The following is a 23,670-nucleotide window of genomic DNA, read 5'->3' as shown; positions in this document are numbered from 1 at the left end:
GCGCATTGTTAAGCACTGCAATTCTGGCCAAGGTGGATTGGGATACAGAAGGAAGGTGTCCTCGTGGCTCACGCATTGAAGATATTGTTTTAACAAAAATGTTCACATTTAGTTTTTTACGCATGGTTTTTCTCCAGTAGCAGATATCGCAAATAGGCCATGTGTCACTATTATAGAAAACAGGGAGACAAAGCAATCCTTTATTAACCGGATTCCATTGATCTTAGTTATATACGCATAATTGTGTGTAACCACGTAGCAGAGCGATAAACGTGATAGATGGTTGCTTTGTGTGCGAGCCTTCCGGAGAAAAGAGCCTTAGCACTTGTTATTGGGCTATGATGTAATTCTGTACGATATTGTAGATGGAGTCTGCGGAAATTGTTCAGCTCATCTAATTCACCTAATTTAATGTCGGTCCTATCCCAGAGGGACGTGGAATTTCTGAACCTTTTTGGCCTGTTAGAACGATACAACATGTTTTTAATCGTAATAGCTGGTTTACTAAATTTTATAGTTAATTGCCTTTTTCTTATCATTACGTATTGAGTTCTATCGTCAGCATTAACTGCGTGCAGGGCGATCGAAATGTCATTATGCAGTTATTTTTTTAAACATTTTGAGGAATATATTGTTATGGTAAAATAAATAGCTATAGAAATATTCATCAACCTTGTGCGCAGACTTTGATTAAACGAGGATCCGTATCAAATATGTACAGATTTTATTAGTTGATCATGCACAGTATAGCCTAACTACTACTAACGAAGCAAAATCAATAACATTAATATTTATTTAACATTATATATTTAACGCTTTGATGGCTCTTACTGGTTAAGGCAAGTTAGTTCGTCGACTTCGTGTATGCTGTCCGTAAAAATGGAAATATCAAAGGTAGAAGTTGCTTTTAATTATGAGAACTATAATAAAATATTCTAAGCATAAGGCGAGTTATGAAAGGTAAATGATTTAGACAACAAGGAACCTAATCATATTTAGAGATCAGAAGTATAGGGTCCAATGCGATATGTTATCCATATAAAAATAGCACAATCAAATTATAAACCATATTATTTTTTGATATTATAAATCGATTAAACGTATTTTAAACGCACAACTAATCAGAGATACTCCTGTATTTAGTGCGCCCGGGGACATTGCATTAGCGAGCTACGACTGTCGCCATGTTGGTTTCTGCATGCGTTTGTTGACGACTTCGTACTTCCTCAAAGGTTTGTTCTGTTCTACCCAACAGAGAGACCAAACGCAGTGCGCAGACGATACAAGATAGCTCAGCGCCTGTAAGACACTGCGCTGCAGCGAAACAGTGTTCGAAAAAGAAGCATCATCAGTTGTGGAGAGAAATTGAGACTATTCGGTCAGTGGGCAATGATTATACTTGAAATAAGTATGAATAAAGCTGTGACGTAAAAGTGTATTATAACCGATTCTTCGAATTTAGGGACTGTATTAATACGGTGTCGAATATGTTTGTGATCAATCGGCATTTCACCAAAGGTGCACCGTAATGAGACCTTTTTTTGTTTTTTCGAAAGACCCGTGTTTGTCGCGGTTACCCAGTGAAATTATATATTAACAAGATAATGAAATTGCTTATAATTTTTAGGCCCGAGGTGTCCCGAAAATAAGCAAGATGCCCCGTGTAATGATAAAAGGAGGTGTATGGAGAAACACCGAAGATGAAATACTCAAAGCCGCTGTCATGAAATATGGCAAAAATCAATGGTCACGAATTGCCAGTCTTCTTCACCGGAAATCAGCAAAGCAGGTAATTATCTATAAGTATCTCATAGATTCCTATCTTTACACATTTGTAATATCTACAATGCGGCAGCTTTTTTGCGTAAAACTAAAAAAAGAGGTATGCAAGAAGCATTCTGCATTAAACTTTCCCGAACTCCATTAAATGGGCTAAGAGTGCACCGTTTCGTATTTGCTTCGAGATGAATATGTGTATTCTTTATTTTCCTCTTGAATGTGTAATTAATTCTTGAATTTTTTAATCTGCTGTTGGCGGAACTTTTTTTTTTAACACATTGGCTGGTATCGTCTAATAAATAGCACGCACTTGTAGGAATGATTTTATGACCTTTAAGTACGTTCTAGTAAAGACAGGCGGGAGCTGTATAAAAAATTTTAATTCTGTGTGCTTTGTCAAAGAGACTACCCACAACACATAGGGCCGTCCGGTGCCTGAAGCATATTGCACGGTTCGATCATTTGAACGGAACGATGTGTCCGCGAGCTTATCAGCATAGTATCTATAAGTAATTACTGCAACACCTATAAAGCATAAAGCGATGAACACTGATTTTAGTCCACCTAACCTACGATATCTTCCGCAACGGTAAACCTAAATTAAATTAAAGAATGGTTGTAGACAAATGCCTATCTTTATTTTCCCCTAAAATTTATTCACCACTAAATTCTTACTATGTAGTATCTTTTCGTATGTTGTACAGCTATAGATTTTCTTTATTTGGACTTGCAGTGCAAAGCTCGATGGTACGAATGGTTAGATCCATCGATAAAGAAAACAGAATGGACACGTGACGAAGAAGAGAAATTACTTCATTTGGCTAAATTGATGCCAATGCAATGGCGAACCATTGCGCCAGTTATTGGTCGTACAGCAGCGCAGTGCATTGAGCACTATGAACTACTACTAGATCAGGCACAGCGTAAAGAGGAAGGGGGAGAAACCTTGGACGATTCACGAAAACTACGTCCGGGAGAAATAGACCCCAACCCTGAAACTAAACCAGCGCGTCCCGATCCAAAAGATATGGACGAAGATGAACTTGAAATGCTCTCGGAAGCTCGAGCTCGTCTGGCGAACACTCAAGGTAAAAAAGCAAAAAGAAAGGCGCGAGAGAAGCAACTTGAGGAAGCCAAGCGGCTGGCCAACTTACAGAAGCGAAGAGAACTGAGGATGGCTGGCATCGAGCTGCAAAAGAAGACAAAAAGAAAAAAGTACATGATTGATTACAATGCTGAAATACCGTTCGAGAAGAAACCTGCGGCCGGATTCTACGACACTTCACAAGAATCATATGATCCAATGGATGCAGATTTTGATCGGTTGCGTCAACAAGATCTCGATGGACAGTTAAGAGTAGAACGAGAAGAAAAGGAACGTAAGAAAGACTTACAAAAACTTAAGCATCGCAAAGAAAACGACATTCCGAGTATAGTTCAGGAGCCCTTAAAGAAACGCACGAAGTTGGTCCTTCCTGAGCCGCAGGTGTCAGAAAGTGACTTAGAACAACTTGTCAAGATAGGGAAGGCAAACCAGACAGCTAGGGAAAGCGCGGATGGGGGTGATAGAGCTTCTGAAACTCTCTTGGCTGACTATGATGTCACCGCTACACCAAGTGGAGCCATGTCAATGCGCACGCCTCGGCAAGCAGCCACTTCTCGTGAGAGCATTCTCACAGAAGCGCAGAACCTCATGGCGTTGCAAAATACAGAGACGCCACTTAAAGGTGGTCTTAATACTCCGTTGCATGAGAGTCAGCTAGCAATCACAGGAACGCAGATCAAGGCAACACCCAATCAAATCCTTACTCCATTCCAAAGCGGGTCAACCCCACGGGTTGGGCCACCCGTAGATGGTAAGACAGCAGCTGAGACGCCAACTCCACTACATGATAAATTGAACATCAATCGCTCAGGAGAGATTGTGGCCGCAGATCCATTAGCCGCGTTGTCGAAACTTCCCGCTCCAAAGAATAATTATGAGCTGATCGTGCCAGAAGAATACGAGATTGCAGAAGCGTCCAAGGAAGCAGAGGTGAGCTGATATCACTGCATGTTAAAAGTAGAACTAATTAGTGAGATCATTATATTTCACTCCAAGAAATAGATGCAGGTAAACATCATATGTGTAGATTAGCACGTACAGGCAGCTATCCAATTTTGACCATTGATTCGTTTGATCGATACAACTTGTCTGGTTAATAACGTTATGTATTAACGTCAACAGATAAATTAATGAGACCTTTATCAGACCATTTATTATTATCAAACTAAATGGATCTGGTGTTTCCTGGTAGGTTTCTAAGCATGATAGTTTGTATTATTTTCAGAGTTCTCATATGGTTGTTGATCAGGAAGAACTGGATGCGTTACGTGAAAAGGAGCGCCAGGAAAAAACTGAGCGAGAGTGGAAGAACGAGTCGCAGGCCATCCAAAGATTTTTACCTCGACCCTTCGAGATTAACGCTCAGGTATGGTCACACATTTCTCTACCCTCACTAAATGTAATTGTTTTTTTCTGCTCGTTTTTTTTTCTATCTATAAGCGTAATAATATACACGTTTAGCTTACTAAGATTTTTATGTCTAGAACTTTTGAAGCGAAGTATCTAATATTGCCTTTTCCTCTGCCTACAGATCATGCGGCCGCCGCCTCAAGCTGACGATGCACCACTGACTGAAATGCAACGCGCCGAAGAGCTAATTAAGCAGGAAATGTTAATCATGCTGCATCGAGACTTCTTGCGACATGTGCCCCCTCGGAATCCTACGGCTCCAGCCAAGAAAAAGGACCCCGCTGCTGAACAAGGTCGTTGCATGGCTTATCTCGAAAAGCATTCGTTTCGCGGAGTATCTGATGATGAGCTTAAACAAGCAAGGAAGATGGTAGCGCATGAAATGGAATTCGTAGGTAAAGCAATGGGCCACGGAAACATCCCTGATGACGTGTTTGCCCAGGTGTGGCAAGAATGTCTGGCGCAAGTTCTGTATTTACCTTCTCAGAACCGTTATACGAGAGCCAATCTATGTTCTAAAAAAGACCGTATCGAAAGTCTCGAAAAACGACTGGAAACCAATCGAAATCATATGGCTAGAGAGGCAAAAAAAGCTGGGAAAATGGAAAAAAAACTTCGTGTCCTACTTGGAGGTTACTACTCGCGATCGCAGGCGCTCGTCAAACAGCTGCAAGATTTGCAGGACCAACTGGAGCAGGCCGAATGCGAGAAGGAAACTTTTGAAAGATTAGCTAAACACGAGCGTGTTGCGATCCAGAGACGACTGGAAAGATTAGAAGACGATGTCCATAGGCAAAAAGAAAGAGAAGCGGAACTACAGGACAGATATAGAAATCTTGTTGAAGTAAAAGAAGAATTTCTAAAAAAAAAAAGTTTCACCCATTAAGCGCCGCAGTGTTGCGAATTTAACGTGGAATTTACTTCCTCATTTAATTGTATCAACATAATAAATGGTTTGACTAAGAATTGTACATACTGTACTAAAACCACTTGTCATTAATGCAGTCTTTATTTTAATATCGTAGCATGAACACATTTTACCGACCCAACGATGTTGTTGGAATAGTTAGAGGAGGGAAAAGGGTTGTTGGAATAGTAAAAAAAACTAGTCAACGTTTAATGGAGTGGTTTAATGGCTAAGAAAGATCTCGGTATGCTGTTCATTATATAGTTTTTAGGATAACCCAAATCTAGCGCTTAAGGTATTACTTTAGACTGAATTTCTCATACAAGAGACCGACACTGAGCAAGTGTTACCTTAGTTGAGCCGGGATTCTCAAGGATTGTAATATAGTTGTTCTGGGTTTGCCTAGAATGTTAGAAAATATTAGTAATAGGAATTTTTTCTTCCATAGGAGGTTCCTGACGATTTTCGATTGGCAAGTTCATATTTCATTTATCTTCATTAGTTCATTCTCTATTGTATATTTTGGTGTTAAAAAAGGTTTGTGAAAATTCAGCGCTATATGGAATCTTTTATAGTTAGCGGTCGTCAGTGCACCCGCACTTTAGTGCGATTTGTTTACGAATAACTTCTTCATATATTGCGTTGTTCAGCATGCTACGTGACACAGTGAGCTCCAGCTTCTGTACTTATTATTTTCAATCAATGTTTGCACCATTATTATCTGTGATTTTCTCTCATTTGGATAGTACCTTATTTTATTGCTGTAAAAGTCTGGCGTACGATAGTCTATTAAGTCTCGAAAGCAATTCTAACTTGGTAACATTCGAAAAATTTTCTTGCCAACCACTTGAGATCTTGAAAATGGTAATCTATGATAGCAAAAAATTATTATATATGCCGTGTATGGTCACAAGAGAAAGCTTGCAAATGCTACTTTAGCATTTTTTATTTTATTATGGTTCTTGTGATGCAATGTGTAGCGCTGTACTGTGATAAGAGAGATTTACCCTTGTTTTCTAGTTTTGACTGCTTAATATGAAGCGCGTTCATCATCTCTTCCAATTGATAGTAATACACTTAAGCCATAATCGACACACAAATATTTACAAAAGCAGTAATTACGTTAGCAGACAGGTATCATAAACTTCTGCTGCTGTGCATAGCGTGACATTGCAGCGCTGAAGTTATATCCACTCATTGATCCGACCGATTACGATTATTGTATGGAATCCATTCATTACAAATCCCAATTCAGTGCAAGAATGGGTCAGTGTTGTAACGTAAAAAAAAAAAAGCAAACACCTCTTGTTGCAAACGCAACTTGTTGTCATATTGGTCCATCAAGTTAACGAGAGACCGCTCATAAACATTTTGCATCTCGGCGAGATTGCCCTCGCGGATAGCATGACCGAGGTATAGCAGGTTTAAGCGCATAGCCTCGCTCATTACCTACCCATGAGGCTCGAGCTGGTATAACCCATTATCATCGTCATAGTACTCTTCGTCGTATTGATCGTTATCCATCTGAAATTGCAAAAGAAAATGCGAATATGTCTGTTTTTGTACCGAACGCTACTCCACTCGCAGCCTCAGTATTATGCTTTCATTATTATGATTAACAAATGCCGATAATAGCACTCCTCCCACACAGTTCTGATGGGTGCTTTATGGAAACCGATGATCAATTGAACTACCTAGGATTCATTTTCAACCCAATTATATAGACCGAATGCGGGACATTATACATATATATATAATATATATATATATATATATATACTCCGTACTTGCTATAATCAAGCAGCACCCATTTGCTTATTTTTTATATTATTAGTTTGATCGAGGTAAGCAAGTATGACATTTTTACATATACTAAATCCGTCCCTTACACACGTTCACTTTGAAATTAGCTGGCTTTCACCACTACGTTCAATTTTTCGTTATCCACCTTCGCACGGCGTTCATCTTCGAGTTCAAAATTTCCTCCATAGAATTTATTGAACCAAGCGCTCCTGATGTTTCTGATGGTACATCTTGCACCGAATGCAAGGATTACGCGGCAGGCTGTTTCCACCACTGTTTCTCCAAGAAGGAATCACTCGACCTTTTGTTTTTCCATGGCTTAGTACAACTGATTGATATCAGAGAAAATGGTCTCTGATCTCAAAGACTGCAGAGTGCAAGTGCATTTTGAATTGTTTTAATGATATTTATGGAGATCATGTAACAGGGCGCCTTCCTTAATGCACATCGGTAATAACAGGCTCGCTAATGAAAACATGTAATAAGGTCACTTACTTTACGCACAGCTACATGTAATTTTAGTTTTAAAGGTGATGCTTTCAGGAACTCAATGGGCTGTTTAAAATGTACTTCAACAATTATACCGAAAATATTTTCTACTTAGCGTTTCTCCTACCTGTTTTCAACCCAGTAGCAACATATCTAATTAGATAACTACTATAATTGCACACAGCCGAGGTTGAATTTGTCCGCTTTGTAATCTAGAGGGGCATTATTTAGCTTGGGGAGGCAAATGCGCAATATATAACCATGTATGAATAAGCAAGTAGATTAACAGCCATTTCCATATTATTTGATATAATTGCAATTGCGTTAGTGCCACGTTAGAATACCAAAAACAAATTCACAGATACAAATGAACGTGTGTGCTAGTATAAGGATGCACCAAAGAGTTAGAAAACATTAGTTAAGTAAGTAAAGTTAGAAAAACATTGTCATTAATATTGTTATTACGCATTCAGATTATTACCATTTTTACGGATGCATTATCTGTTAATCGTAAAATCGGCGAAGCAGCTTATAGTTTGCATAAATTCTTGCAAATCGGAGCCACATGATTTACCTTTTCAGACGGAAATTGTTTTCTTCAAAGGTACCGTCTCGCGGCTTTGAAAATAATTTCGTATAATTTCAAAACATTTTAAAACCCGGTTGAAAACTTAGAATCTATCCCGTAGCCATTTATCACTAGAACTGTACAGATTGAATAAAAAGAACAGATAAGTTGGTCTTTGTTCACCTGTGTGTACATCGAATCGGTAATAAATTTAGCTTGAACGCGTTTACTTTTTCCTAATGTATGAATTGCTAAAATCTGATATCTATAACCATTGGTCAAAGTTACTTTATTTTCTAAAAGCTTTTTATAAAATAAACAAGATATACTTATATAACAAGATATAAAGAGATACTTAATTTAATTTCACACCGATTTTATACAATGGCCAATAAAGAAGGACTGGATTTAGTTACTCTGCAATGACTTATTTTTAATTTGTTTAAGAATGTTAAATCACTAAATAACCATAGATTCGCCAGCCTTCTTTTACTTAACTTCGTGCACGCTCAGTCTGTACCGATTCTTTCCGTCATTTAAAAAATGCTACGGAACACTGAGCTGCCTGGGCAGCTCTCTTCGGGGCAAGCTGCGAAAATCAGGTGTTCTATTCTTAATTCCTCTAAAAGTTTGTTTGTTTGACTTTGGTATGTGGAAACGACTGCTGGGGCTCAGAAAACGTTAAAAAAATCTTTAAAAAAAATATGTTCTTCAATGGATGCAAAAGAATATTTGCAGTTCAATACAAGACTTCATTCCCACTACAGATCACTAACCGAGCTTTTGTGGTTATTGAAAATCCTGCGCCAGGAAATTCAAACATAGAAATATATCTGACCAAAAGCAAAGACGTACCGGCTAGTGGCAGTGTGACGAATGGCAGTTGTGAAATCAGTCCGAAATTATCCATTTTAAGTGAGGAAGCGTTATGTACTTATATCTCCACAAGGGAACTTTATTGGCAACAAAAAAATATTGTTAGATCTGTCGCAAGCTCCCTACTCATGAGTACACAGAGGATCAAGCATTTAATTTCGACTTATCCCGCGCTCACAGTCCTCGCGGAAGAACATTTTATACAGGCAGCTCAAGATTTAATCGATCCTAAGACGGAGAGATTCGTACGAGGGCGCTGGCAAGAAGTCGAAACGCGCTTGCGATTAATCAGTTTCTACGGTGTCGAAGTTCATCGATTACGTCTAGCAAAGTGGATTTGGACTCAAGAATTCGCTACGCTTGAGGAACGCCTTAAAATTAACACAAACCCAGAGACGAAAGCGTTTTTGTGTATTCAACGGAAGATGTTCTTCAACAAGCTCATGTTCAGGTACTCCACTGATGGTTTGACGAAAACGTTCGAAGAACTATATACAACTTTGCATCAGTACATTGGTTTGTCAGATAGTTACGAATTATTGCACTATCTGCAAAGAAGTCCATATCTCTTTGTCTTGCCAATTAGACGCATCCAGGATATCCTTAGCATGCTACTGGATGCTGGAATCACCAAAGACGAAATTCGGGCAGATCTGTGGATACTGCATCATAACCTCGACGTAATGAAAGAACGAATTGACCAAGCCCACAAAATTAACGTCTCAATCAGCAAGCCATGGGTGTTACGTTGTGATGATGACAGGTTTGGAAGGTATATGCAGCGTCGAATTTCCGACGATGAAGCATTACAACCTCACGGGAGCAAAATTGAATTTCTTGCGGCAAAATTGTCATGTACGGAGGCGGACGTCAAAATAATGCAAACCAGATTTCCGTTGTTGTTAAATATCAACCTAAAAAAGTTGTCATCTAGCATCGATTATCTCCTTGAGCAGGGTTATCTCTCATATCAGGTAGGCATACGTAACGAACTAATGGCATGATAATGAAAACATTGTGTAATAATTTAAGAAATTTCGACCTTGATAGCGGCATAACTAACTGATAGAATGTTACGATTCGGACTCAACCAGGCGTCGCTTATATCGTTTACCAAGAAAGGCCTTCGAGCCATTATCTTACCCATGCTATGGGACCAAGTGAAATGTTTATAGTGGAAAATTATAACTAAGCCAAGCTTCTCAGATACTAAATTTTAAAGGCACGCGTTATTATTAGTAAACGTTGTTAATTCAGCTTTTCAGGAATTCGTTTTTGTTCAAGAAGAAAAAAGACATAGCAGGAAAGACAGCCATGAGAGAGAATCAAGATATTTTGAGAATCAAGATATTTTAAGGTGGACATTATTTTCACTGTTAGCATTCGAAAGCAACTATAGTGAACAACGATAACGTTATTTGACGCTAATTACTTTGTTTTTATCGTACCACAATAACTGTGACAAGAATCACAACGTCCAGCAAGCGCTTTTCATCGCTTTGTATTGTGCTTTACAGATCCAAAGTTTCCCTCGCGTCCTCTCATTGAGTCTCGAGCAGAGGACGAAAAAAAGAATTCAAGAGTTTCAGAAAGTATCCAATGGTTTAATTAAACCGCGCCTTCACCACCTGATGTCCACTGATGTAAATTTTCAAAAGGTACTTAATCGATTACAACGGGGGACCAGCCGTTGTCCACAAAAGACAACAAAGGAAATTATTCTAGAGCGAGCAAGTGAGAGCTCAACATCAAAGCCTGGCTTCTATTAGTTAACTCTAGGGGAAATATGCTATATTTTATAATAAAAGTCAATTATTAAAAAAGACTTGTTATGGTTCTGAACCTGAATATCACACAAGGTTATGAGATTGTTTGGTAAAGACACCTTCGTCTGCAGGAATCATCGTCAGGAACTTAGGTATTTGTACAATGTAAGAAAGTGTGGTTAAAATGTTATCTGTATTTATACATTCAATGTACGATGAGCTCGCTTGTCGTAATTACTGCTTATTTTTTTGTTGCGCAATAATAATATACCAAGGTCGAATCATCTTTGTTGTATGTGTACGCTCTGGAAGAATCACCTTGTTGTATGTGCACTCTCTGGAAAGATTATTCAACAAACGAGTGTTTATGAGCGAATCGGATTTCTGTAATAAGTATCGCTTGTATGCAGCTTTATATCAAATCACAATTTGATTTGCGGAGTATGATCAATTACATGTAACGTAATGTCAGAAGTCAGGGTATTTCCACATAGTCTTGTAAAGCACCTCGGCAAATTATCGCATCACGGCTTTAACCCTTCTCTTAGACATTTGATCGTGGAACATGGGTAAATTAAAAATTACGCTAGTTTGACTAATACCTAGATGCTAAGAAATCCCTTACTGACTTTGTTGTAGGATCTCAGTAGCACTGTAAGAAATTGACGTCTATTATTCAATATAGTATATAGTCTGTGTTGCTTAAATTGTTTATATCATAACCTTTAAACGCGGCTAACCATGAACTTTCTCCATGTCTTTCTCTCATTACCTCATCGTTAGTAATTGTGCGGAACATCTTAAACTAAGTTAAGTCAAAGAATAGCATCCGACTTGCGTTAAAGCCTTCATTCATATAAATGGCATATAAGTCAAAAGATAAATGGCCGAGGAGTCGATTTATTTAAGTCAAACCCATTCATATATAAGGGTTCTTCTGGGAGCTATTGTGGTTCTCTGTTATATGTTACAAATAAAATATTAGGAATCACTCTTGATTTCAAGTATATGGTACATTTAATTTAACCATATCGTACTCAGATATACAGACTCCAACAGGGTATTAGGTCGTATTAAACGATCACCCTATGTTGAAAAAACTGGAATTGAACGTTTTGGGTATCTTACAAAGTCGTGTATAACATTAGTCGGTATATTGACAATTAGAAACTCTTTCTAAATAGTTTTTATGAGGAGCACTGCCTAGTTTAAACGTCAACTGGTAGCGCATAAGTATACTAAAAAACATGTTTATTAATCAAATAACAAGTCACAAGTGTAAGTTCTAACTCACAGTAACTCGTTAGGTTGTCCTGCTAACAACCATTACTAAAAAAAAATACTAGTGAACCAACTTATTGTGCCAACCAAACGAAAATCGTTAAATCAAACGGCTTCTCATAATGTATTTGACATTTAACTAAGCTTGAATGAATGCTGCTAATTCTAGGTCTAAATATTGCTAGCCTACACTCGCATAAGTTCGACAAACTTAAAGTAAACAAATCGTTTAATCTTTGTTGCCTATGAGTAATAGGGTTTAAAGGGGAGTATATGATGGATCAGCGACATCTTAGGAGCCATTTGCTTCAAAGGCTCGCCATAGCTTCTCTATCTGGGAACTGTCTGGAATCCTGAATTACCTTTTTCTTTTAATTTTTTTTTCTCAGCACATGTTAGAGAGACACGTAAACACACAGGCTAGCAGAACTAATGACATTAATGGATTGGTGCGACAGTAATCTCTGATTGACAGTTAAAAGTTTTAGCTCATGAATTATATTGGACTATGTTAATCATTAGATCTTCCGTTTTTCTGCTTCAGCACACGACCATGAATGCAGAACTCATTGTTTTAACAGCCATACAGATCCAGGTTTATCCTTGCCATATGTACCAGACTGCGGGTCCGTTATTTGCCAAATAAGATGCCAGAGTTATCTTACCAATCGTTAACTGTAAATTGTCATTATATTTGCAAATTTCAAAAACCGCTCATTCTAATCCATGGGCATTGCACAACACAACACAACTGTAGTTGATACAACTGAGGTGTTATGAATAACTGAATGAAACAAAATGACACTTACGTTGTGCTTACCACAAATCTGATATCCTCTCGTCTTCGTTTACTAAGCTCAATAGCAATTTCTTATTACTGTCTTGCGTGCTAAAAATGCTATGGTGCGGTTTTTTCAGTCACAGCCAGAGGCTCAGCCCGACCTCACCAAGGATCAGCCCTATCGTCGAAACTGTGCTTAGTGACGTTTCAAAGTTGCAATACAATTATATCATAATACATAGAGTCGTTATCGAACAACAAAGTGGATGTTTCGATCTAATATGGCGTGAACAGATAACAACAGCTATTTATTTCGGCAGTTATAGTATTGACAACCAGTTATGCCCAAATAATTTAAATAGAAATAAACTAAAGACGGATACGCTGCCGATTATATTCAGAACACCATATGGCTATAAGTCTCTTATTTCAGTGAATAAGTTTCGCTAAAGTCAAGTAGGTGGTTTGAACAAGTGTCATTATTTAGAAGTATCTAGAAGAATATAAATATGGGCGTCGTAAATCGCACAAAATAGACATATACTTTATCATTACTGTAAATATTTATCAGCAGTGACTGCGAATTGGCTACGAACTCAGTGTATTTTAAGTAGAGTCTTTCAGTCCAGTAGTAGGCCAATCTAGAGAAATTAAATGTAATAATGTATTTAGATCAACTAATCAAAAATGTCCTTGAGCTCAACACATAATTTCATTGCTGTCCTTAGATGAAGGCTTAGACCGAACTTCTGCCTTCTCCAGTCGCTCAACGACATACGGCAGCTCATGACGGCCGATCCAGGTCGACATCAACTACGGGTCGGCCGTCGCTCTAAATTATTCCTTTTAATGAACACGGCAGTTATCTTCATACTTAGGCTACTTGGGCTCTTACGTGAAGTACTTTCTTTATATAGAGCTTCAGTAGCCTGGCCCTCACCACGAAACGAAGGAAATGTCTCATTGGTTTCGAACCAAAACCATTTCACGCGTCTCTGGATTTAATAAGCAAAAATGTCACCACTGAGGACATGACACGCTGACTCAGTTAGGAACATGTTGACAATAGGCATGGAACTTACAATTTTTCGCCGAACTTAATTATTTCTACGTTTGATTTTGGTAGGAAAAATGCCCTCGGTAAAAAAAAGCAAAATCCAAAATTCAAATGAGATTGTACAGTTCATAAACATCATTACACTCGAGGTATGTTCTAATTAAAAGTGTGTAGAGCAAACACTGGCGATGGGGCCATTTTGTACCTTTTAGACAATACTTTATTTAAAGACCGGTCGCAATGGAACTAAACCTGTTTAATAATCAAATACATCGTTTCTGTTTTTTTCCGCTAACACAAAACACCTCAACGATTCCACCATGCTAATAAATTTTTTTGGAAAACAATGCTTCCTGTATTTTCAGGAATGACATTTAAAACCTACCTCTCCCTTGTTTTGGGTATTCATTGTATAAATAGTGCCAATAACAAAATTGACGTTGAATATCGACAAAGTCTGCGCTTAGAATTTTGTTGAACTTATATGACTATACGCAATGTGTAAGGGAAAATAATCGCATCTATACGGAGGCTTTACCACTTGGGATCTTATCTGTACATTATATTATTATTGAAAAAAATGTTCATTTTTTAGAAGGTTCTTCCTGATAAAGAATATTTTTTGACGTAAGCATCCTTTAGAATAAACGCTATATTTGTATGTATTTTATCGGTGGATATGTTGCCACTTATGGCCATGTTTATAAAGCCTTTTTCTATCCGGCGGCGTAACGATATTGAAGAGCTTATCTCTCTTGTCTTCAAAGTGTCAGCTCCTAAAAATCGTATGCATGGCCTTTACAGCTCACACTTTAGTATTCGCATACAGCTAACAATCACATTTCGACAAGCGCAGCATTTAATTTTTTTGGATTATCTGAACCTTCCGCACAGTGTTTTAGTCGACATCCTTCACAATTACACAAACTGTGTGAATGGAAGAAATTTTCTTTTTAGCCTACAGGAAAAAAGACGCCATTCCGCAAATTTCTTGGAGAGGATTTAGCAGTCGTGAGGGTGCCTGTATCATTCGGAAATGAATAAACGTGAGTTATCAAGTGGTTAACTCTGAAACGTTGCATTTTCAGTTGATTTGACACCATGTGCCTTCTGTGTTTTTACACTATTTACAAGATTATTTATATCATTAAAAGATAATGCTTTTATTGCATTCTATTCAATTTAAGTAAACACACGTCAACATAAATTATTTTTAGTATGATTAGGAATTTTTCATTTCATCTTATACATTCAGTACCTTAATGGCTAATTACTTTAATTCGATTCGTTGCATTCAATAAACTCTTACTACAGTCTGTAATTAGCTTGTTCTATACAGTAGGATACTTAGCTACATGAAATTATGCTTGAAGGTATATGTTCCACTCTTGAAATTGCACTAGATCTGAAAATATTGCGATATCTTGGCTAAGCTGCTTCTTTAGTGCGACACATAGATGTAACCACAATAAGTATTTGTACATCAAAGTGTATATTACACTGCTGCGAAATAAAAAAAAATATAATATTCAAATATATTTGTACTGTTAGATAATGTATTTTAAGAATCATACCAATATGGGAACGCCACCATTGGTATTAGTACAAGTCTAACCTGTAACAGACGAATGTTGAGGGACTTTGGTCAACTTTTTCATTTAGCTCATTAACTCTCAATGCGAAGCTAACTAAAAATGATAAATGAAATAGAATTGATAAATGAGAAAGAATACGTAAAGGGTGCCAGACAACACAGCTTTTTTATTTTTTTTTTCTAAATAAGATGCGTGTTTTCGATTGATAAAATTCTAGAGCAAGGTATGGACTAAAAACACTTGACTGAATCTTTTTGCCTTTATTAGTATAAAATTCAATAATATATGCAGCGCCTGCGAGGATTAACAAAAACTGCAAGAAACACTCTGTCTTAGAGTGTTTTTTTCTGCTCTACCAACTCTTTCACTTTCACTACTCTATCGACTTTACCAACGTTACATTTGACTTAATCCATTAGCACCATTGCAATTGGTGCTAGTTAGACAAAAAAAAAATGAATGAAAAACAGATAGAAAAATCCAAACGACACTTTGTCAGCTCAGAGCTTGGCCTTTGACTGATTGATTATTTTGATCAATTTGATTGATTCAAATCGCTTCCCATAGGTAAATTATGCAGTATTGGTCGAAGCTATATATATACATAAGCGACTGCATTTAGTTGCACTCTTTAGTGGCGATTTTGTTGTTATCCTTGTGAAGTTTCAAATGAACCATAAACTACACAGCTATGGACTAGTTCGTAATCATTTAGTTCATAGTTCTGGCAAAATATCTATTACAGATTTCTATAATAACTGCGAAATTCGCTTAAAAATTGTGGTGTTTGTGAATACATGAAGAGCGATTGTGTTATGTAAGAAGTCCCATGGAAACGCAAGCAACAAAACCTCATTACTAAACAATGAAATTAATTCCCTTAAAGCTGTTACTAATTCTTGATACATAAAAGCTTAAAAAAATTACAGTTGTGAATGTCTCTTCGGTACCTTTTTGGATTACAACGGATGCTTCGTTGTAAAAATTATACTAACAATCGCAGAAATGATACCTCAGAAAAAATACCGTAAAAATAAATTAACAGAAAGAAATGCTTACGAGTTATTAACGGAACGACAATTTTTTGATAGATTCTACTCTACCATGACTACGATACGGTTCACTCTGTTTAAGCAATCCAGTGGTCCAAAGGTTAGCTTTTAAAGCATCGAAGTTCGGTACATTAACAAATTGGTAATGTGACAAAGCTATAAAGGATGTCCGGGGTACGTCGACGATGAGCGTCATGGACAAAAAACAATCAGTTATCAGTATTATTATTTTTGTACAAAAAAAATTCCGATTCTCTGATAACTCATAAAGAAATAATTTTTTGTTTCATTATGCTAGGAAAAATTCTATTCTTTACAGAGCTGGAAAGTACTATTCACACAGTTCCCACAGCTTATTCCTTTTACCTAGTTAGGGCCATCGAATGTCACATCTAGCGCTTTCTGTTCCTTTAGGTTCACTACAAAGTGAAATTTTGCACGTGTTTGATCTTCGTCTACAAAAAAACTTCTGATACTTTCAAAATCTTAGCGCTCAATCGCGCAACCATTATATGTAATGTTTTATTATGTTTTTTCCCTTGCTTGGTGAGACTAAAACTGTGTGCATAGTACCAAGGTAATCAACTGACTACAATATGCAGTATTACACTATGTATGCGTTGAACAATCGAATCATTAGGTTAGAGTTGAAATGAGTAGTTTAATTCAGGTATACAGCAAAAAAATCTCTCCAACAGGCTATCCTGGTACCTTGTTCGCTATCTGCGGTATTAGATACCATTCCCTGGTAATAAAGTAGTTGACGAACACATGAAACAACAAAGCGGTTATAGATACAAGCACAACAAAGCATTACGATATACTGCTAGCAAAACGGTATATGCTTCAAGAACCATTTTTAATAGCTGTCGCGCCAGCTATAAAGAGGTCTTCGCCAAAGGCGAGTAAATGGTCCAGTAAAATCTCTTAACAACAGCGTCGATGTAAATTTAATGGTATGAACAGCGTTCCGAAATCTCAACTGTAGAGACTCACACGATCACGTTCTCGTCTATCTATAAAAACACTTCACTGCATGGCTACTTTGTAATGATTGCTGGTTCGAATACCCACGCCTACATGTGCAACAATATAACGAATAACAGTAAATCTCATATATAGCATATTATTGTATAGAAAAATTTTGTGGACGTCGGTTTTGTCAGGTGGTTTTCATAGAACAGGACTACCCTTAAATAGCTCTCTAGTTGGAACTAGTTCTTTTTTCACCTAGAAAACCGCTGCTTTTGGAAAGAAAAGTACCGCTGCAGTGACTGCACCGATGGAAGTTAAGATGGTCGCGAATAGGGCTGGTAGCATACCGCTGACTATTATTATCCTGTACGCGATCGTATGAGATGAGCGAATGCTGTGGGTAACCGTTGACAGCGTCTAAGTGACATTACATCTCGACGTACTCGGCACGGATCCACTCGCTAGCAAAAATGAACAGTCTGTGCCGAACGACATAAACAAGCTAATACAGCTTAATGCTCTAAAGAACAGTCAAATGTCATAGGTCTGACATAAGTGATCACTGTCGCTAAGTTTGTGGCTATGCATGCATACAAGTAATATATAAAATCCGAATAGAAGTAGTTTTTGTCTTCGGAGATCTTAGGGCACTTGTGTCGAAACTAGTCGTATACGTGGTGCATGCTAAAATTTACTTGCTGGTACAGAGTGTAGGACTAGTGATATCAGAGTTCCTAGTAACGTACATATACACAAAGCTCAATTATTGCGCACATAAATTAGAACACATGTCCCATATTGCATGAAGCAGGACTAGACAACTTTGGAACTTCAAAGTGAGCGAAAATAAAGTAAAAATATGTACTTCCAAGTGACGTTTTCTCAACACTTCTTAACCCGATGTCAATGAAGAAACGTCATAAATCAATGGACGAAGTTTGTCCAGTTTGTTGTTATGACGATTCATTTAATTTAACTAGCACAAATATAAATTTACCAAGTCTGGCAGTACGAATAACCTTAGAGTCTTTAATCACCTTGTCGAACCAATTTTCTAATTGGTTTTACATGTGAGAATCTATTTCTACCTGGATAAGTAACACATTTCTATAATGCTCAATCTGTTATAACGAGTATCAGAGATTTTATAGCTATATCTTGAAGAATAGTATTAACACCGCCAGTGACCTGGACGCCCTTTGTGAGCATGGTATCATCCTTTTTAAGTTGACGCAATACGAATATCAACGATGTCCGCATATAGTGCGTATGAGATGTAAGCTTTGTTAACACACCCTTGATGACAACTATTTTCATGTAAAGAAAAAAAAAATTGATGTCACACACAAATGTGGGCCACTTTTGTAAAAAAAGATCATATTTAACTGTTTGCGCGGGTAAATCCATGTTGCTATGCAAATGTAGGCACTTGTTGAAAGCACTTACTTGAGACTGCTATCGGCAAGTTCAGGCTACTGTCTTCGTCCATGGTTTCCTTATCGGGAGCGAGAAGTTTGTTCCCAACATCGACTCCGGTTATTCTCACCTCTTCAAGATTACATTCTTCTAAAAGTAGGCGCATATGAAAAGCTACGCAATGCTCTTGCAAACACTAACAAGCTAAGATCAGACGAAAGCAAATATTGATCTTCATTAGCAGTCTCAGAGTTGGCTACGCTGATTTCAGTATATACGCCAAACTAGGATTATTGTGGTTTTTACTATTCAACAGAACCTTCTTTTTCTGCCTGCGTGCGTTCGTGTTTTGTGGCGAGTCACAAGTCCCTGCAGTTCACATACAAATAAAAACACCTCGAGTTTAATACGACTAGAAAAACCTATATGTACGTGAGAGAATGTATGTATCCTTTTAAAGCCCCGTTATGAATAAATCCGTTTAAAGGATTTTAAAAAAACCTTTATTTACCAAACCTTTTAAACATCGCTCATAATTAACACAAGAGATAGATATGTTTCATGTATATGTTTATATATCTCTTCCCTCCATAAATATACGTTGATTGCCTCAATAACAGTAAGCAATTTCTAAAGGTGTACAAGAAAGTCAGATGGAACAAGCGGTACCGTCGTAACAAACCTGCATAAGGCCAGGATTCCTTTGGCATTGACCTCTCTATGTCTCGAGTTTTGCATCGGTATTGCAGTTAAGCATTTCATCCTACGGTTAACCCGCAGCACCGAACAAAGTATGTGTATGCCTGGTTCTATGCCGGGTTCGAACCTATATCACAACGTGTCCCTAAGATTAGCAGTTTTGCCGTTGACCTGAAATCGCAAAATATAACCATGCGAAGTTTTCATCGAACTCCCAGAATAAGTTTGGTGCTGAGCCTTTCCATCGAGAAAGTGAAAGCTGACAAAGGTAATGCTTGATTAAGAATAGGTATATCACGATAAAACAAAGATAAGCAGGGATTTCTAAAAAAAATCACTGTACCTTCAGAAGTTAACACTCACCGGCCGTTACCGCTAAGGAATTTAAGGACAGAGTGCATTTTCAGCCTACGGTAGAACGTTATAGTACGAAACGTTTATCTGTTGTCGATTTTTGCATGTAGTGTCTTATCTCAGCGACGTCAAAAGCCGTGCGTCCTTTCAGTGTAACAGCGTGTGGGTCGGCACCTGCTTGGAGAAGTGGGTTGACGATTTTGATATACCCAGCGTGCGCTGCCACGCACGGCGCCTACATGCATGAGAACAACGACATGACAGTCATTCTTATTCTTACCACAGCTATTGTTCGCAGCGAACAGGTTATCCACTAACAACATTTGCCTTCTAATACTTCGCTAAACAACAATCTGACCGTCGAGTGTCAGCTGTCCTTAGAGATGATATCGGCGCCTAAATTCAGCAAAAACGTGACTATGACTTTAACGTCTGCCGCACGCGATTCAATGCTACTCACATGATCTCACGTTAGCTTTCGCAGCGACCAAATACTGTACGCATAAGCCAGGGCTCACCACCCCGTGGGGAAGCATAAGTCACCAGCAGGATAGTACACCGATCTATGATGTGTAGGTTAGAAACGACTCAAGCAGTATTACATCTGTACAATTAATATTAGTTATAATTAAAACGATGAAATAACGTTTGAGCGCACAGTGATTAGCCTTGAGCTTCTCTACGCGTTTTTGGTTAACACAATTTTGACCGTATGAGGAGGCGAATTAGCTCATAAACCGTCAAAAGCTGCCCCTTATGATAAAGTGCGTACACTCTATTATGCAGCAAAAATTTCTGTTTCATATGAGCACGGGCGTATGAAAAGGGTCCAGTCCCTACTGAGAACTAGGTTCACGACCGAGGCCTACGTTTTGACAAAGAAAATCCGAAAAACAAAAGTCCACTTTCGAAACTGCAAGACGATTAGCTGGCGTTAAGGGTAACCTGAGATGCATATTCTTCCTTTGGCGGCAAGTAAGAGAAGAGCCGCATTAGTGGTAACTACTGATACTGTGTACTGAGCGAAACGGTAGTAACGAACGAGCGATCTCTAACTGCAATCTTGTGCAAAGTCTGGATATATTTAGAACGGCAAACACATGACTCAATGAAGTTAACTGACTAGTTCTTTATAGGAAAGATCTGTTTATTCATTAATCGTTGTTTAATCACTCAACACGCAAATGAAAATTACCTGCTCCGCAAACCGGCCGTTCCTTGATGAACTCAAACACCCGTTTATAATGGTCACTCGGATGCCATCGCCAGCATTCCGTGTTTGCGATAAGCACCCTACAGTTGGTTGCATGTTTTATTGCTTAAGCTTTGCGGAGACTGAGGTTGTGTCAGTGTTTTTTCCTATAATGGTTCAGCGGATGTCCTATAAGAAGGCTTTCACGACAAAACTAAATGCAACCATACGGCAACGTCGGCGTAAGCCGACCTTACTCTTTGTATGTGTTCTCTATGTTCGATAATTATATGTAGGCAAATGAAGCGTTATTATGACTTATCTCTTACAAACAAATGGCGAAGGTTAGTTACGCGAAAGTAGTGCTCGGACAAAGATGCTATCTCTGTGATACGTAAAAGCTTGTTTTGTAAACCCCTAAAACGTAAGCAGTAATTAAATTATAAGTATTTGTATTTCAATCATTTGAATGGCGCTTTTAGCAAAAATGAATAAATAAGTTTTGCTTGATTGTGACCTTTATTGTCAGAGGATCTAGTAAAATAGTTTTTTTTTTTTTATTAAAGCTGAATTTCTACTACTTCTAGTGGATTAAATGGATGCTTGTTTTCGGTGCAAATCGTTCAATGAAGCCTTAATGCGTTTTTCGTATTTTTCTTTTCACATACGCATTATATGAGTGGGTTGAATATATGACCGGAATAGATTAAAGTTTAATAATAATCTGTAAGTGCACAAAGAACTGAGAAAATATAGTTTTTCAAGACTTCCCCTAGTAATAGCCTTAATACTAAATGCTAAAACTAATATTGGCGATATCCCAGTGGTGGGACAAAAAAGAGGTTTTTCACGATTTCCTAAAAATGAGTGAGGTCACGTACTTCATGCGTAGTACCGTATTCACCAATGCCAGGCCACCCTCAGGCTGGGCTATGTACTGCTACTTCTAGGAAGTATAGAGAAAATCTATTTCGACAGTGATGTAACAAAATACTACTTCGTAGTTGCGAGACAGAGGAGCTACCGTACATGCCAACTCCACCCAAGATGGAACCAGAGAACCACCGGCATATGCTAGCAAAATAGGCGAGATAGGCTTATATCTTCGTTGTTTAAGCACTACTAGACCAGAAAGGCTGTGTATTTGTTGATACGGGGCTTCTATGGCAACGACAACTAATTCAACAGGATGCTGAAGACAGTATGCGGTACCAGGCATACGTTGAGCACTGCATTATATGTCTATATAGTATCCAACAGCGTTAGGCAGATAAATTTCAATGAGAAGCCACAATTCAATCTTAGATAAGACGTGTCTTTTCGTATAGCTAGTAAGTTACATTAATATAAATGATATGCTTTACGACACTGCTACATAATACATGCTGCCGCTCTTTCTGTGCGACATTAGAAAAGAAGGAATGTCGCGATTCAACAATAACGTTCATTTATCTCTAAACGATCTGCAAAGTTAAACAAACGCTAATCATTCTTGCACTTATCTACCTGAGATTCTTTGGGCAGATGGGCATTGTCAGAAAACATAATATTTTACAGATATATTCGGTTGTAACAAATAGTCGTCTTGACCGTAAAGCGAGCGCAATCCATAAAAAACTGGTACCTCATCTAGTGTTGGTTGAGTTGTAGCTACAGTTCATAAAAGCGCATGGCAGACCCACAAAACACTTCAATGAGCGTCTAACTGGCATAATGTGGCCATCGCATCGTTGCTAGAATCTATCATTATGAAATGATTAATTGCCTGAATGGTTCAAAAGCATCCTAAAGCCTTAAGGTATTCTGGCTACTAGAGAAAATATCCATTGCATTATATTACTAAGCATACTACTTAATTGTCTAGTTTATATATAGATGCCGACTATGCTTTCTGCAGATAACTGGTGAAATGAAAACATGCAGATCGCGGGGACCGCCTCAGGTGTACAAACAAAGCTTGCATTAATCTATATCTTTCGATGCTTTCAAGATGTCCAAGATAATGAGGTAGGAATTATATATAAGAATCACAGGCCCGAAGCACAGATATCGAGTACGACATGGTCTTTGCGAGGAGTGTCCGTGCCTAGAGGAGTTCCCGCAACATGTGAACAATTGGGATAGAGTCCCGCAAAAGACTGAATGATTTAGCCATAAGTATCAATCAAACAAAGGGAAAATATTTCTAATAATCTTAATACGCATCCTGGTGCAAACAAATCCTATTAATTAAGAATAGATCTTTGAGTGCATCGCCATGATAAACATGAACATGCGACAATCGCTTATTCAAGTCTGAACGTTGGCAAATGTTATCATGGAATATGGTTACGACGCCGTTTTGTACGTTAGTTAGAGACGCCCCTGCTAAGTCCACCAAAACGCAACCGGTTTCCGGTGACGGCAAGGAACTAATGTCATACTAATGAAATAATTCCGATGTTTTGTTCACACAGCAGTGATAATTCAAATGCATTAAAGAACGAAGGTCGGAATACATTGAAAACCTTATATAAGGACGTCTATTACACACATCGCAACGAAAAAGAAATTCCAGCCAATGTT

The 23,670-nt window shown here is 38.0% G+C and overlaps 3 protein-coding genes and 1 long non-coding RNA gene across 5 annotated transcripts in view; 2 read left to right on the top strand and 2 right to left on the bottom strand.

Moving 5' to 3' along the window:
• Nucleotides 1-23,670, bottom strand: part of LOC111271133 (D-beta-hydroxybutyrate dehydrogenase, mitochondrial) — a 35,135-nt gene that overhangs the window by 7,593 nt on the left and 3,872 nt on the right. The window contains 3 exon segments of the mRNA XM_022851728.2: nucleotides 18,891-19,229; nucleotides 19,543-19,730; nucleotides 19,923-20,148. Coding sequence (XP_022707463.2) covers nucleotides 18,891-19,026 — 136 coding nt within the window. The 5' untranslated portion in view covers nucleotides 19,027-19,229; nucleotides 19,543-19,730; nucleotides 19,923-20,148.
• Nucleotides 1,146-5,290, top strand: Cdc5 (cell division cycle protein 21). Its single transcript, XM_022851712.2, has 5 exons — nucleotides 1,146-1,378; nucleotides 1,628-1,789; nucleotides 2,513-3,814; nucleotides 4,110-4,250; nucleotides 4,416-5,290. The coding sequence occupies exons 2-5, from the start codon at nucleotides 1,655-1,657 to the stop codon at nucleotides 5,178-5,180; spliced, it is 2,343 nt and encodes a 780-aa protein (XP_022707447.1). The 5' UTR covers nucleotides 1,146-1,378; nucleotides 1,628-1,654; the 3' UTR covers nucleotides 5,181-5,290.
• LOC147752032 (uncharacterized) lies at nucleotides 6,104-8,339 on the bottom strand. The gene is made up of 2 exons (XR_015315209.1): nucleotides 8,068-8,339; nucleotides 6,104-6,725 (listed from the first exon to the last, which is right to left on the bottom strand). It is a non-coding gene; the product is annotated as an uncharacterized LOC147752032 (long non-coding RNA).
• Nucleotides 8,611-13,173, top strand: LOC111271132 (uncharacterized). Of its 2 annotated transcripts, XM_022851725.2 has the most exons (3): nucleotides 8,612-9,911; nucleotides 10,455-10,595; nucleotides 12,903-13,173. In XM_022851725.2, the coding sequence occupies exons 1-3, from the start codon at nucleotides 8,766-8,768 to the stop codon at nucleotides 12,963-12,965; spliced, it is 1,350 nt and encodes a 449-aa protein (XP_022707460.1). In that variant the 5' UTR covers nucleotides 8,612-8,765; the 3' UTR covers nucleotides 12,966-13,173. The 2 variants fall into 2 exon arrangements, with proteins under 2 accessions (XP_022707459.1, XP_022707460.1); XM_022851724.2 differs by lacking the exon at nucleotides 12,903-13,173 and having other exon boundaries at nucleotides 8,611-9,911; nucleotides 10,455-11,707.

The sequence above is a fragment of the Varroa jacobsoni genome, unplaced genomic scaffold (genome assembly GCF_002532875.2).
Source record: "Varroa jacobsoni isolate VJ856 unplaced genomic scaffold, vjacob_1.0 contig00370, whole genome shotgun sequence".
Lineage (NCBI taxonomy): Eukaryota > Metazoa > Arthropoda > Arachnida > Mesostigmata > Varroidae > Varroa > Varroa jacobsoni.
The sequence above is the reverse complement of the archived record's forward strand: the minus strand, read 5'-3'. Positions and strand labels throughout refer to the sequence as shown.